Source organism: Somniosus microcephalus, chromosome 2, assembly GCF_052327205.1.
Source record: "Somniosus microcephalus isolate GS21.2 chromosome 2, FLI_Smic_1.0, whole genome shotgun sequence".
Classification (NCBI taxonomy): Eukaryota; Metazoa; Chordata; class Chondrichthyes; order Squaliformes; family Somniosidae; genus Somniosus; species Somniosus microcephalus.
In genome coordinates, this window is record NC_140988.1 from 389,501,274 (window position 1) to 389,517,287 (window position 16,014).

Below are 16,014 nucleotides of genomic sequence, written 5' to 3' on the forward strand. Positions count from 1 at the left end.
GGCTCGGTGAGTGGGTGTGGGCTCGGTGAGTGGGCTCGGTGAGTGGGTGTGGGCTCGGTGAGTGGGTGTGGGCTCGGTGAATGGGCTCGGTGAGCGGGTGTGGGCTCGGAGAGTGGACTCGGTGAGTGGGCTCGGTGAGTGGGCTCGGTGAGTGGGTGTGGGCTCGGTGAGTGGGCTCGGTGAGCGGGTGTGGGCTCGGTGAGTGGGCTCGGTGAGTGGGCTCGGTGAGAGGGTGTGGGCTCGGAGAGTGGACTCGGTGATTGGGCTCGGTGAGTGGGCTCGGTGAGCGGGTGTGGGCTCGGTGAGTGGGCTCGGTGAGTGGGCTCGGTGAGAGGGTGTGGGCTCGGTGAGTGGGCTCGGTGAGAGGATGTGGCTCAGTGAGTGGGCTCGGTGAGTGGGCTCGGTGAGTGGGTGTGGGCTCGGTGAGTGGGTGTGGGCTCGGTGAGTGGGCTTGGTGAGAGGGTGTGGCTCGGTGACTGGGCTCGGTGACTGGGCTCGGTGAGCGGGTGCGGGCTCGGTGAGTGGACTCGGTGAGTGGGTTCGGTGAGCGGGTGCGGGCTCGGTGAGTGGGCTCGGTGAGCGGGTGTGGGCTCGGTGAGTGGGCTCGGTGAGTGGGTGTGGGCTCGGTGAGTGGGCTCGGTGAGTGGGTGTGGGCTCGGTGAGTGGGCTCGGTGAGCGGGTGTGGGCTCGGAGAGTGGACTCGGTGAGTGGGCTCGGTGAGTGGGCTCGGTGAGTGGGTGTGGGCTCGGTGAGTGGGCTCAGTGAGCGGGTGTGGGCTCGGTGAGTGGGCTCGGTGAGTGGGCTCGGTGAGAGGATGTGGGCTCAGTGAGTGGGTGTGGGCTCGGTGAGTGGGCTTGGTGAGAGGGTGTGGCTCGGTGACTGGGCTCGGTGACTGGGCTCGGTGAGTGGGCTCGGTGAGCGGGTGCGGGCTCGGTGAGTGGGCTCGGCGAGTGGGCTCGGTGAGCGGGTGCGGGCTCGGTGAGTGGGCTCGGTGAGCGGGTGCGGGCTCGGTGAGTGGGCTCGGTGAGTGGGCTCAGTGAGCGGGTGCGGGCTCGGTGAGTGGGCTCGGTGAGTGGGCTCGGTGAGTGGGCTCGCTGATCACATGGCTTCAAATATGTTATAGCATTCACCATGTACAGGATCCCCTCATAACCAACAGTTACACAATAACTCACTGATAGTTTTCCTGTAACTAGTGTAATCCTGTAACCCGCTAATATTGACCCTGAAACTGTAGCCAGAATCCCTGCACACTGCTCAAGGTGCGGTCAGGCTCCCAGTCAATGTCACTGTGAACAGGCCCGAGCTCTCGCTATCTCCTCGGACTTTGGCCCATTTACGGGCTGCGCTGCCACTGCAGGAAATGCTGGTTCTCAGCTCCAGCCCATTCTGCCCCCCCGCTCAAGCCCCAATCCCCCAACACCGTGTCCCCATCTCCCCATTCCCCATCTCCCCCGACACCATGTCCCCATCTCCCCATTCCCCATCTCCCCCGACACCGTGTCCCCATCTCCCCATTCCCCATCTCCCCCGACACCGTGTCACCATCTCCCCATTCCCCATCTCCCCCGACACCGTGTCCCCATCTCCCAATTCACCATCTCCCCCGACACGGTGACCCTTCTCTCCCATTCCCCATCTCCCCCGACACCGTGTCACCATCTCCCAATTCAATTCAATTCAATTCAATTCAAATCGCTTTATTGGCATGACAAGTTACATCTTATGTTGCCAAAGCATCGGAAAACATTCATGTTTGTTCAGAAAAATACAGATCTATCCAGTGTATAAACAGATATATCCCTGAGTGTATAAATATACTTTCATATAATTTATATATACTCTTATCTTATCTTTAGTGGTTGTCCCTCTGTTTATGGCAAGCTGTAACATAGTGTGCCGTTAGTGTTATGCAACTTCTCTCTTCCCCTAGTAGGTATGGGAGTTTTTGGTCGTCATTCAATTTTCTGAATTCCGGGCATATTTTTGTAAATTTTGGGTAGAAATTCTCCCTTATGCCCTGATATTTTCTACAAGCTGTGAGGAAGTGCATCTCTGTCTCCACCATTCCCTGACTGCAGTGAGAGCATATCCTGTCCTCCCTTGGTAGCCGGGTCTGCCTGTGTCTACCTTTTTCGATCGCCAGGCTATGTTCACTAAGTCTGTACATTGTCAGGATTTTTCTCAGTTTGCTGTCCTTTACCATGGTCAGGTAATCAGCTATGTTGTATTGTCTGTTTAGGGCCAAGTAGCAATTGAGTTTGCTTTGGGTTTTTGTTGTTTCTGCCCAATATGTCAGATATTTTTCCTTTTGCTTAGCGACGATTGTGTTGGGTCGAATTCTTTGTGTTACGCTGTCACTGTCCTGGGGCTGGTTATTGTTAGTAGTGTTAGTAGTTACTTCACTGAGTCCCAGGACTAGTTGACTGAGGGTATTCTTCTTTATGGTCAGCTCTTGGCATTTCAGGGTGTCGTAGTGATAGCATTGGGGGTTGCTCATTTGTAGGTGATTCCAAAATTTGGTGGCTCTTTTTTGGATAGTGATTATTAATGGATATTGGCCTAGTTCCGCCCTGCATGCATTGTTTACTGTTTTCCTTTGAGTCCGGAGGATACTTTTACAGAATTCTGCATGTAGGATCTCAATTGGGTGTTTGTCCCATTTTGCAAATTCTTGTTGTGTTAGCGGTCCCCATACCTCACTGCCATAGAGTGCAATTGGTTCAATTACTGATTTGAAAATTTTTAGCCAAATGCTAATTGGGATTTCTATTTGGATTGATTTTTTAATGGCATAGAAAGCCCTTCTTGCTTTCTCTTTCAGTTCATTCACAGCCAGTTTGAAGTTTCCCGTAGAACTGATTTTTAAGCCCAAGTATGTGTAGTGAGTGGTTTGTTCAATTTTGGTTGTTCCTATTGTGAAATTTATTTTGGGTCCCTGAGGTCTGGATCTTTGCTGGAACACAACGACTTTGGTTTTTTGGGGATTTATTGTCAGGGCCCAAGTCTGGCAGTACGACTCCAGCAGATCCAGGTTCTGCTGTAGACCCTCCTTAGTTGGTGACAGCAGAACCAGGTCGTCTGCATCTCCCCCGACACCGTGACCCCATCTCCCCATTCCCCATCTCCCCCGACACGGTGACCCTTCTCTCCCATTCCCTATCTCCCCCGACACCATGTCACCATCTCCCCCAACCTCCACCTCCTCCATTCTCAGCCTGCCTCCCTCCCTGAGCCCCCATGCCCCAGAGGAGAGGTGATCGCACTCAAAGCCTCTCTTGAGCCGATCCGCATGAATATAATAGATTGGGTTTGAAAGTTGCTGAACCACAATATGAAAGTGTGGGGACCTGTGAATTGTCCACAAGAGGCGCTGGATGACCCTCCCGTAACGTGGCTTCACTGTCGCTGGATATTAAATCCACAGGGGGGGAAGAGTCAATTCCCGAGTCTCCCCCCTCCAGCCCCCCCTCTCTCTCGAGTCCCCTCGATTCCAGACTCCCTGCAGCCCCCTCCCGACTGTTCCTGGCACACCAGCGGGTCGCAGCTCTCTGCGGTGGTGGGCGGGTGATGTCGCGATGTGGGGGGAGGGACACTGCAGCAGGAAATTTAAAGAGCTGATCTCGTGGCTGAAGGACCTCCCGCTTTGGTTGGGACCCTAACGGGGTCCCACACCTGTTTTGGTTCCGGTAGGCCTTGGTTTTGGCCGTGACCAATAGGCCGGATGGTGAGCGACCTCAGAATGAGCCGGTGCTTCCTGCCGCCATATTGGGGGCTTAGGTGACTGTTTAGTGTCCGCAAAACGGTCCTAACAAAATGGAGGGCAGACAGTTAGTACAACACGCCTGCTCCACAGTCACTGCAACATGTGTTAGTACAACATGCCTGCTCCACATTCACTGCAACACATGTTAGTACAACACGTCTGCTCCATAGTCACTGCAACACATGTTAGTACAACATGGCTGCTCCACATTCACTATAACAAATGTTCGTACAACACGCCTGCTCCAGTCACTGCAACACATGATAGTACAACACGCCTGCTCCACATTCACTGCAACACGTGTTAGTACAACACGCCTGCTCCACAGTCACTGCAACACATGATAGTACAACACGCCTGCTCCACATTCACTGCAACACGTTAGTACAACACGCCTGCTCCACATTCACTGCAACACGTGTTAGTACAACACGCCTGCTCCACAGTCACTGCAACACATGATAGTACAACACGCCTGCTCCACATTCACTGCAACACGTGTTAGTACAACACGCCTGCTCCACATTCACTGCAACACATGTTAGTATAACATGGTGCTCCACATTCACTATAACACCCATGTAGAGCCTATCACTTATACAGTGGGTGATTCTACTGGTCCCTGCGTTGTTTGATAAAATTTCTTAGCCACATCCATGCTGTTCATGCCCAACTGTTCCTGAATGGACTCCATCACTACTGTCGAGGTAGTATCAATATTAAAAACCAGGAATGGAAGATTTTGCCGTATCTTGGGGTTGATGGAAGTGAGGAGGACGTGTTTCAAATCGGCATCCTCTAATTCGCTGTGTCCCCGCTTCCAAGCAGTCTATCGAACTTTACCGTCGATGGGGCACTCGGATCATGTTATGGGGCCTAACTCGTTAACACAAGCTTGTACTTCGGCAGCGCTGAGGGGAACGGAGCGCTTCTCGGAGGAGGTTTCCCCTCCCTTGTCATCATAGGTCTGGGTTCAAACTATGACACTCCCAGGGGCCGACCGCCTCTCCTCATGGATGGAGGACACCCCGGGGTCTCTCCAACCATCATGTCAACCGTGCTGATATGTCTTGCCTTCTAGTGCATCCCAGTCTATCACTTCTCCCCCCACTGCTCCCACAGCTGAATCATACGATCTGGCAGTAGCAGCAGCCACAACAGCCTGTCGTTGTCCCAGCTTTCCCTCTAGTTGGTATATCTTCAACCTACACTGAGTGTGATCTGTCTCTCTATGAGGGCGCTGGAGAGCTTCCCTCAAGGCGCCTCCGGCATCTTGTAAATCGAACGTAAGATCCTCCCTCTCTATCTCACAAGATTGTAACGCCTGTTTGGTTTCTTCTAGCTCACGTATAGCGCTTCCTGCCTGGACTGCACACACGCTCTGCTGTTGCAGAACTCCCGCAGCTTGAGAGGTCTGGCTCTCTAAGTCAGTAATTCACTTTTTCAAATCTCCCATCTCCTGAACCTGCTTTCTTTTTAGATGTTGCACATCCAGCTCTTGCTGCTTCCTTAAATCCTCTATCTCCTGCCTATGGTTCTCTTTTGACTCATTGGGCTAGAAATTCAGTGGGCTTTGCGCCCAGTTACCGCCCAAATAGGGTTTCTGAGCCAGTGTAAGAGGGTGCGCTGATATTCAGCGCTGCGGTAATGGCGGCGGTAGCCGGTAGCGCTGCGCCAACACCGATGACGTCATCGGTGTGCGCAGTGCCCCGGTTCCGCCCCGCTTCCGGCCCAAACCCCATATTTAGTTGCGGCCACCTCTTCTGCAGCGGCCGCAAACAGCGATTGAAAAACGGGGCCGTACTGCTGCGCTACTGGGGCGCTTTAAGGTGGAGGTGCGGCCGGCTGCTTTTTCGGCGGCCGCCTGCCCGCACCTCCTTCCCCGGCCTCCTCCACCCCCCCCCCCCCCCGCGGCATTGCCAGCTGCTTTCCGCGAGCCCGGCACTTCTCCGTGGTGCCAGGCTCATTTGCCGGCACAATCCAGCGGCGATCTCGCTGTTGCAGGCACCTCCCCCTTAAGAGAAGGAGGAGGCCTGCAGTACCGGGTGGCGCAGCGGGGCCTACAGCGCAGAAATTCAGTTTCAGCGCCCCAAGCGGGGGCGGGCACACCCTGGAATAGCGCCCGGTTCCGACTTGGGGCGCAAAAGCCGAATATCTGACGGGCGCACCTGGCTCCGCGCACAGCGCTAACTTTTGGGCGTTAGCCTGCTGGCGGGCCTTAACTGAATTTCTAGGCCATTGTGTTGTGCTCTTCGCTCTTCCATTTCTTTACTTTGGTTCTTACAGTACTCATCATCAGATCACTTTGAGCACAGTAAAATACTGCATAGGCGAGTAGCCCAGTCGCCTTATCATTTTTAATCTTTGCATAAACATTCCGTCACTCGTACCTGTACTTCCTCCTCACAGGCACCTCGCTCTAACTTATCCTTGTACGTGTTAACAAAACTTTTATTAGTCATCTTGTTGTTTTCTTAACAGACCTCTAACATCTATAACTATCGGCGCACAATTCACGGGCACTCCCCACGAAGGGTTACCCCTCCCCAAGAGAAGCAGCTGATCAGGAGCCTACTCTCGAGGTCTGGTCTATTACACAATACGAGCCGCTTTGTCTCGTCCCATCTGGGGTGCCAGACTGTGAGTCAGCAGTCTGACCGCTCAGGGTTCCTGGACAAGACACAAATAGGCAGCAGCCAGTATGTTTGAGCAATAGATCAGATTTATTAAGCTTACAGTGTAATCAATACTTAACATTTGGCGATAGTGACAAATTGTTCACAGCCCTTGGTATCCGGAGCCCTTCGGACACAGGCAACGTCGTCGCAGGTCTGTTCCTTATCCTCGCAGCAAAACTCTGTGTGAAACTGTTGTTTGAATATCGAGGTTTTAACCCATTCCTTATCAACAGTTCAGTTGGCCAGAGTCCATATATGGTCTTTAACAAAATCACCTATTTTAATTGGTTCTAGTGGTCAAAATACCATTGTCACTCAGGTTAAGGCTAGTAACCTGGCCACTCCTCTTCCAGTACATTTCCATTAACCCTGTTCTGCTGTCGTGTTATCTTGTTTATAGCTTTTTGTTGAGTCTGTGTTTTCAATTGCAGTTATACTGAATAACAGGACACAGACTACATTCACTACAACACATGTTAGTACAACACACCTGCTCCGCATTCACGACAACACATGTTAGTACAACACGCCTACTCCACATTCAATACAACACATGTTAGTACAACACGCCTGCTCCACATTCAGTACAACACATGTTAGTACAACACGCCTGCTCCACATTCAATACAACACATGTTAGTACAACACGCCTGCTCCACATTCAATACAACACATGTTAGTACAACACGCCTGCTCCACATTCACTGCAATACATGTTAGTAAAACACGCCTGCTCCGCATTCACTGCAACACATGTTAGTAAAACACGCCTGCTCCACATTCACTGCAACACATGTTAGTAAAACACGCCTGCTCCGCATTCACTGCAACACATGTTAGTAAAACACGCCTGCTCCGCATTCACTGCAACACATGTTAGTAAAACACGCCTGCTCCACATTCACTGCAACACATGTTAGTAAAACACGCCTGCTCCACATTCACTGCAACACATGTTAGTACAAATAACAACAGAACCTGCTGGAAACACTCAGCAGGTCAGCCTGCATCGTGGAGAGAGAAACTGAGTCAATGTTTCAGGTCGATGACCCTTCATCAGAACCGAGAGTTAACGTCTCCTTTTCACCATGGACGTACAATCCCTCTACACCTCCATCCCCCACCAGGATGGCCTGAGGGCGCTCTGCTTCTTCCTTGAACAGAGGCCCGACCAGTCCCCATTCACCACCACCCTCCTCCGCCTGGCTGAACTTGTTCTCACATTGAACAACTTCTCCTTTAACTCCACTCACTTCCTCCAAATCAAAGGTGTTGCTATGGGTACCCGCATGGGTCCTAGCTATGCCTGCCTTTTCGTGGGATATGTGGAACACTCTTTGTTCCAGTCCTACTCGGGTCCCCTCCCTCACCTCTTTTTCCGGTACATTGATGACTGTATCAGTGCCATTTCCTACTCTCGCCCTGAACTAGACAATTTCATTCACTTTGCCTCCAATTTCCACCCTTCCCTCACCTTCACATGGTCCATCTCCGACTCTTCCCTTCCCTTCCTCGACTTCTGTCTCCATCTCTGGGGATAGGTTATTGACCAACATTCACTACAAGCCCACTGACTCCCACAGCTACCTGGACTACACTTCCTCCCACCCCGCCTCCTGTAAGGACTCTATTCCATTCTCCCAGTTTCTCCGTCTCCGCCGCATCTGCTCCGACGATGCCACCTTCCACACCAGTGCTTCCGACATGTCTTCCTTTTTCCTCAACCGAGGATTCCCCTCTACTGTGGTTGACACGGCCCTCGACCGTGTCCGTTCTGTCTCCCGCACGTCTGCCCTCACCCCTGCCCCTCCCTCCCGGAACCAATTTCCACCCTTCCCTCACCTTCACCCCACCAGCCTCCACATTCAATGGATCATCCTCCGCCATTTCCGCCACCTCCAACATGATCCCTCCACCAAATGCATCTTCCCCTCACCTCCCCTTTCAGCATTCCGTAGGGACGCTCCCTCCGAGACACCCTAGTCCACTCCTCTATCAGTCCAACACCCCTTCTCCTTCACATGGCACCTTCCCGTGCAAGCGCAGGAGATGTAACACCTGCCCTTTTACCTCCCCCCTTCCCACTGTCCAGGGCCCCAAACACCCCTTCCAGGTGAAACAGCGATTTACTTGTACTTCTTGCAATCTAGTATACTGTATTCACTGCTCACGATGCGGTCTCCTCTACATTGGGGAGACCAAACGCAGATTGGGCGACCGCTTTGCGGAACACCACAGTTCAGTCCGTAAGGGTGACCCTGAGCTTCCGGTCGCCTGTCACTTTAATTGTCCGCTTCACTCCCACTCAGACCTCACCGTCCTCGGCCTCTTGCATTGTTCCACGGAAGCTCAATGTAAGCTCGAGGAACAGCACCTCATCTTTCAATTGGGCACTCTGCAGCCTTTCGGACTCAACATCGAGTTCAACAATTTCAGATCATAACCTCGGCCCCTATATATATTTTTCCTTTTATATTTTCTCTCTCACATGGCAGCTGGCGATCATTCTGCCATCGCCGTTTACCCTTCATCTAGAGCCATCTTTTGTTTCTTAACTTGTCCCATTACCATCGCCTTTTGCCTCGCACCATCATCCCTTTGTCTTTAATCTCTCCTGCCTTCCACCCGATCACAAACCTTCCCTTTTGTTCTTTCCTCCCCTCCCCCCTCTCCCGGCCCCTACACCTGTTTAAAAACCTGTTCCATCTCCAACCTGTTCCAGTTCTGACCAAGGGTCATCGACCTGAAACGTTAACTCGGTTTCTCTCCACGGATGTTGCCTGGCCTGCTGAGTTTTTCCAGCATTTTCTGTTGTTATTTCGGATTTCCAGCATCTGCAGTATTTTGCTATAGAACACAGCCTTGTAAAACAACATCATCACAATCTGCAGGGCCATAAATCACGGCCAATTGCTTAAAGTCAAAGACACACCCGGGCGATACTCTTAACCCTTTACAGCATCGCTCATTGACTTCTATAGTGTACATCCCAGGTGTATCAGGTGTTAGGGAGGCCTTAGTCAGGTGTTAGAAAGTCCTACAAGAGAGGGGGCGGTACTGGACCTAATTCTAGGGAATGTGGCCAGGCAAGTGGTAGAAGTGTCAGTAGGAGAACATTTTGGTGACAGTGACCATAATTCGGTGAGATTTAAGGTAGTCGTGGAAAAGGACAAAGATGGACCGGAAATAAAGGTTCTAAATTGGGGGAAGGCCGATTTTAATATGATATTGTAGGAACAGAGGTTCCTATCAAAATGACTGAGTTCGACTCAGGCAATTAAAACAATGAACCTTAATGAAACGAAACAAGTTTAAACTGGAAACTGCTAGAACACATCAATTACAGGTCTACTCTCCTTGAGAGCTCCACGAGGACTGATCCTCTGGGCAGAAGTTCTTCCCGCCATTGGGGCATCACGTGACTAATGGCATGACGTCATCACGTTGAAACCGCGCTGTAAAGGTAACTAGACATTGTACAGTCAAACAGTGTAATTAAAGGTACAGGCACAGACAGTAACTACATTGCTGTTAAAGGAATTATGTACAACCGCTCTGAGTCCTTTGGTGGCTCCACCACATGCGCCCCCCCAGAATTGTCTTTAACAGAAAAAGTGAGGCGAGGAGGAGGCCTGACAAGCCTGTCCGATCGACTTCGATACCCTGGTAGAGGAAGTTGATGACCGGTGGTCGAGTTGGCAGTCGGTTGTGGTTGAGCAGGTGCGGCGAGCATGGTCGAGTTGGCAGGCGACTTTGCTTGATCTGGTGCGGCGGCTGTGGGCGGTCAGCCACGTTTGGGTGGTTGAGCGACTACAACAGGGTGGTGCAGGTCCAGGTGAGCCGGCTTCAAGCGGTCCACCGAGATGTGATCCGGCTTCCCTCCGACGTCGACTGAAAAGGATTTGTCTCCTGGTTCAATGACGCGGAAAGGACCAGTGTAAGGGGGCTTGAGCGGATCCCGGTGAGCGTCGTGGCGGATGAATACATACCCTGCATTCTTCAGTCCCGGTGGCACATCGGAGTTCTGCAAACCGTGATTGGACGTAGGTATCGGAGCGAAGCATCTGGCCGCTTCCTGGTGGCGAACGAGTTGCTGGGAGGCGGACCATGGCTCCGTGGGAGAAGGGAGGAAATCCCCTGGTACTCGGAGCGGCTGGCCATAGACAAGTTCAGCTGAAGACAATTGTAGGTCATCTTTGGGCGCCGTACGAAGACCCAAAAGGACCCATGGAAGTCTGCCCACCCATCCTGCACCTTGAAGACTGGCCTGAAGAGAGGCTTTAAGCGACCTGTGGAATCGCTCGCAAAGGCCGTTCGTCTGTGGATGATAGGCGGTGGTGCAATGAAGTTTGGTGCCGAGCCCCTAAGCCACAGCATTCCAAAGCTCCGAGGAAAATTGCGGCCCGCGGTCAGAAGAGATGTCCGCCGGTACCCCGAAACGGGCAACCGAACAGGAGATGAAAGCTCTAGCGACATCTGCCGAGGTGGTGGAAACCAAAGGAATTGCCTCTGGCCACCTAGTGGTGCGGTCCACTATGGTGAGGAGATGAGTATAACCCTGAGAAGGCGGAAGCGGCCCCACAAGGTCCACATGCACGTGGTCAAAACGACGCTCCCGAACAGTGAACGCAGCCACTGGAGCTTTGACATGACGCTGGACCATGGCCTTCTGGCAGGTATTAGCCCAGTCACGGACATCGAGGTGCATACCTTTCCAGATGAACTTAGCCGACATAAGCCGTTGCGAAGCCTTCATCCCAGGGTGCGACAACCCGTGTATGGCATCAAAAACCTTCCGGCGCCATGCGACCGGCACGATAGGTCGAGGAAAGCCCATGGAGATGTCGCAAAGGAGCGTGGCGTCTGCGGCCTGGAAAATGACGTCGGTCGCTTGGAAGCTAGAGGGAACGGTTCTATATGATTGGACCTCAGAGTCCGAGGCCTGATCTGCAGCCATGAGGGCGTAGTCGATCCCCAGGTGCACCGCGTGGACCGTCGCACGGGAGAGGCAATCCGCCACCAGGTTGTCCTTACCAGACACATGTTGAATGTCCGTGGTAAATTCGGAAATGAACGTCAAGTGGCGTTGTTGACGAGCGGACCACGGTTCGGCGGTCTTGGCCATGGCGAACGTAAGGGGTTTGTGGTCGACAAAAGCCGTGAAGGGACGCCCCTCCAATAAAAACCGGAAATGGCGAATGGCTCGGAAAAGGGCCAGTAGCTCCCGATCGAAGGTGCTGTACTTTTTTTCATTCTTCCGTAGTTGACGGCTGAAAAACGCCAGCGGTTGCCACGTGCCGTTGACCCACTGTTCTTGCACAGATGGCATAGTCTGACGCGTCGGTGGTAAGGGCGATGGTGGCACCAGGAAGTGGGTGCGCCAGCATGGTTGCGTTGGCCAAAGCGTTCTTGGTGTCGCCGAACGCCTGGACCATCTCGGCTGTCCAGCTGAGTGGATCTTTACCGGACTTGCCTTTGAGGGCCCCGAACAAGGGTTGCATGAGTTGAGCCGCCTTGGGGACAAAACGGTGGTAGAAGTTGACCATCCCCAGGAACTCCTGCAAGGCCTTGACTGTCGACAGCCGCGGGAAAGAAGTAACCGCCTCAACCTTCGTCGCCAAAGGGACGGCGCCGTCCGATGTTATGCAGTGTCCCAGGAAGTCGATTTGTTGCAGCCCGAACTGGCACTTGGCCGGGTTGATGATTAAACTGTGTTGGCTGAGGCGCGTAAAGAGGGAACGCAAATGGGAGATGTGCTCCTCCTTGCTGGCACTGGCGATGAGAATGTCGTCAAGGTAGACGAAGATGAAACGCAGGTCTCGAAGAACGGAGTCCATTAAACGCTGGAACGCCTGTGCTGCATTCTTTAAGCCAAACGGCATCCGCAGGAACTCAAAGAGGCCAAAAGGGGTGATGACTGCGGTTTTCGGGACGTCTTGTGGGTGCACTGGAACCTGGTGATATCCACGGACGAGGTCGACTTTAGAGAAGATAGAATTTCCCGCCAAATGGGCCAAGAAATCTTGGATATGCGGAATCGGGTACCGATCTGGAGTGGTGGTGTCGTTGAGGCATCGGTAGTCACCGCATGGCCACCAGCCGCCGCCTGGTTTAGGCACAATGTGGAGCGGCGAGGACCAGGGACTATTGGATCGCCGAATGATCCCGAGCCGCTCCATCGTGTCGAACTCCGCCTTCGCAGCCGCGAGCTTGCCGGGTTCGAGCCTTCTAGCCCGCGCATAAACCGGGGAGCCAGTAGTGGCGATGTGATGCTCAACACCATGTTTCGTTGCTGAAGAGGAGAAGGTGGGCCTTGTCAGCTCCGGAAACTCCCCGAGGAGCCGTGTGAAGTTATCTGGAGGAGGGAAAGCACAGGCAATGGAGCGCGACACAGAGCTACCGTGATAGCACGGAATCGAGTGGAAGGTGGCCGCGTTGATCAGGCGGCGGTGCCGGACATCGACTAGTAGGCTGTTTGCACACAGAAAATCCGCCCCTAGGGTAGCCTGTGAGACACTGGCCGTGACGAATTCCCAAAAGAAGCGCTGACCGCCGAAACAGACTTCGACCCACCGCTTTCGGAAAGTTCGAATTGCTGCGCCATTAGCCGCTACGAGGGAAAAACCGAGGTTCCCAGTCTGCATGTCGAGCTTCGACGCAGGTAGAATGCTACACTGCGCCCCGGTGTCACAAAGAAAACGGCGGCCCAAGAGGGAATCGGTGATATAAAGGAGTTTCCCCGTAGATCCGACGGCCATCGCCACCGCGGAACGCCCGTTAGACCTGGTCATCCGTCGCCAGGGACGCCGCCTGCGCTTTCTTGTTTTTTTTGGGGGTGAAAAACTGCAGGGGGAATGGCAGCATCGTGCTTTCGCGTCAAAACGGGTGTGGTAGGAGCACCAGCCCGCTGTAGGAGGAGCTGGAACCGCATCTGTGGGGGATGGGCGTCTTGTGGCCGCGCAGCACAGCTGGGTAACCGTGAAAATCTTATCGGCTTCGGCCGCAAGCTCGGCGCAGTCTGTAATGTCGGATCTGGCTAGGGCAGCCTGAACCTGTTCAGGCATTTGATAGAGGAAAAGCTCCCGGAAGAGGAAACATTCCGGTTCAGCACCCAAGAGCGTGAGCATTTGGCTCATGAGCTCGGACGGTTTGGAGTCCCTGAGGCCGGGCAGTGCGATGAGCCAGCGAGCGCGCTCCGACTTTGAGAGCCCGAAAACCTGAAGCAACCGCGCCTTAATTGCATCATACTTGCTGTCAGTAGGAGGACTACCGAGGAGGCTGATGATCCATGATGCAGTTGCGCTGTCGAGGGCGGAGACGACGTAATAATAACGGGTCTGATCCGCGACGATGTTCCGAATGGCGAACTGGGCTTCAGCCTGGATAAACCAGGCGTCTGGTTGTTGCTCTCAGAACTGTGGCAGTTTCAGCGTGACGGCGTTCGTGTCCATGATGAATCTTCCACAAAAATCGTTCGTAGAATTCGGGGTCACCAATGTAGGAATGGAGGTTCCTATCAAAAAGACTGAGTTCAACTCAGGCAATTAAAACAATGAACTTTAATGAAACGAAACAAGTTTAAACTGGAAACTGCTAGAACACATCAATTACAGGTCTACACTCCTTGAGGGCTCCACGAGGACTGATCCTCTGGGCAGAAGACTGACGTCATGACGTCATCACATTCTTCCCGCCATTGGGGCATCACGTGACTAACGGCATGACGTCATCACGTTGAAACCGCGCTGTAAAGGTAACTAGACATTGTACAGTCAAACAGTGTAATTAAAGGTACAGGCACAGACAGTAACTACATTGCTGTTAAAGGAATTATGTACAACCGCTCTGAGTCCTTTGGTGGCTCTGCCACAATATGGCAGGATCTGGCCAAAGTGAACTGGGATCAGCTACTTGTAGGAAAATCTACATCAGAGCAGTGGGAGTCTTTCAGAAAGGAAATAGAGAGAGTACAACGCCAACCTGTTCCCGTAAAGGTCAAGGGTGGGAGCAACAAGCCCAGGGAACCTTGGATGTCAAGGGATATACAAGAATGGATTAGGAAAAAAAGGGAGGCTTTTGGCAGGTACAAAGGACTAAAAACAGTGGAAGCCCTAGAGGAGTATAGAAAGTGCAGCGGGGTACTTAAAAAAGAAATTAGGAGAGCGAAGAGGGGGCATGAAAAAACACTGGCGGGCAAAATAAAGGAAAATCCCAAGGTGTTTTATAAGTATATTAAGGGCAAGAGGATAATCAGGGAAAGAGTAGTGCCCATTAGGGACCAAAGTGGCAATCTGTGTGTAGAGCCGGAAGATGTAGGTGAGGTTTTAAATGAATATTTTGCATCTGTGTTCACTATGGAGAAGGACAATGTAGGCATAGAAATCAGGCAGGGGGATTGTGATACACTTGAACAAATTAGTAACATAGAAACATAGAAGATAGGAGCAGGAGTAGGCCATTCGGCCCCTCGAGCCTGCTCCGTCATTCAATGCGATCATGGCTGATCATCCAATTTCAGTACCCGGTCCCTGCTTTCTCCCCATACCCCTTGATCCCTTTAGCCTTAAGAAATATATCCAACACCTTCTTGAATATATTTAATGTATTGGACTCTACTGCCTTCTGTGGTAGAGAATTCCACAGGTTCACCACTCTCTGGGTGAAGAAATTCCTCCTCATTTCTGTCCTAAATGGCCTACCCTTTATCCTTAGACTGTGACCCCTGGTTCTGGACTCCCCGACCATCGGGAACATCCTTCCTGCATCTAGTCTGTCCAGTCCTGTCAGAATTTTATAAGTTTCAATGAGATCCCCTCTCATTCTTCTAAACTCCAGCGAGTACAAGCCCAATCGATCCAATCTCTCCTCATACGTCATTCCTGCCATCCCAGGTATCAGCCTGGTGAATCTTCGCTGAACTCCTTCCATGGCAAGAACATCCTTCCTCAGATAAGGCGACCAAAACTGCACACAATACTCAAGATGTGGTCTCACCAAGGCCCTGTACAACTGCAGCAAGACATCCTTGTTCTTGTACTCAAACCCTCTCGGTACGAAGGCCAACATACCATTTGCCTTCTTAACCGCCTGCTGCACCTGCATGCTTACCTTCAGCAACTGGTGCACAAGGACACCCAGGTCTCGTTGCACTTCCCCTTCTCCCAATCTATTGCCATTCAGATAATAATCTGCCTTCCTGTTTTTGCCACCAAAGTGGATAACCTCGCATTTATCCACGTTATATTGCATCTGCCATGCTTCTGCCCAATCACCCAACCTGTCCAAATCATACTGGAGTTTCTCTGCATCCTCCTCACAGCACACACGCCCACCCAGTTTTGTGTCGTCTGCAAACTTGGAGATATTACATCTAGTTCCCTCGTCCAGATCATTAATATATATTGTGAATAGCTGGGGGTCCAAGGACCAATCGCTGCGGTACCCCACTAGTCACTGCCTGCCACTCGGAAAAAGAGCCATTTATTCCAACTCTTTCCTTTCTGTCTGCCAACCAGCTCTCTATCCAAGTCAATACCTTGCCCCCAATCCCATGTGCCTTAATTTTACACA

General features: G+C 52.2%; 1 protein-coding gene across 1 annotated transcript in view; it reads left to right on the forward strand.

Moving 5' to 3' along the window:
- Positions 1 to 3,881: 3,881 nt before the first annotated feature.
- adam19a (ADAM metallopeptidase domain 19a) overlaps positions 3,882 to 16,014 on the forward strand; it is a 279,529-nt gene continuing 267,396 nt past the window's right edge. The window contains exon 1 of the mRNA XM_085967554.1: positions 3,882 to 3,950. Within this exon, the coding sequence (XP_085823680.1) occupies positions 3,882 to 3,950 (69 nt within the window). The remainder of the gene's footprint in view (positions 3,951 to 16,014) is intronic.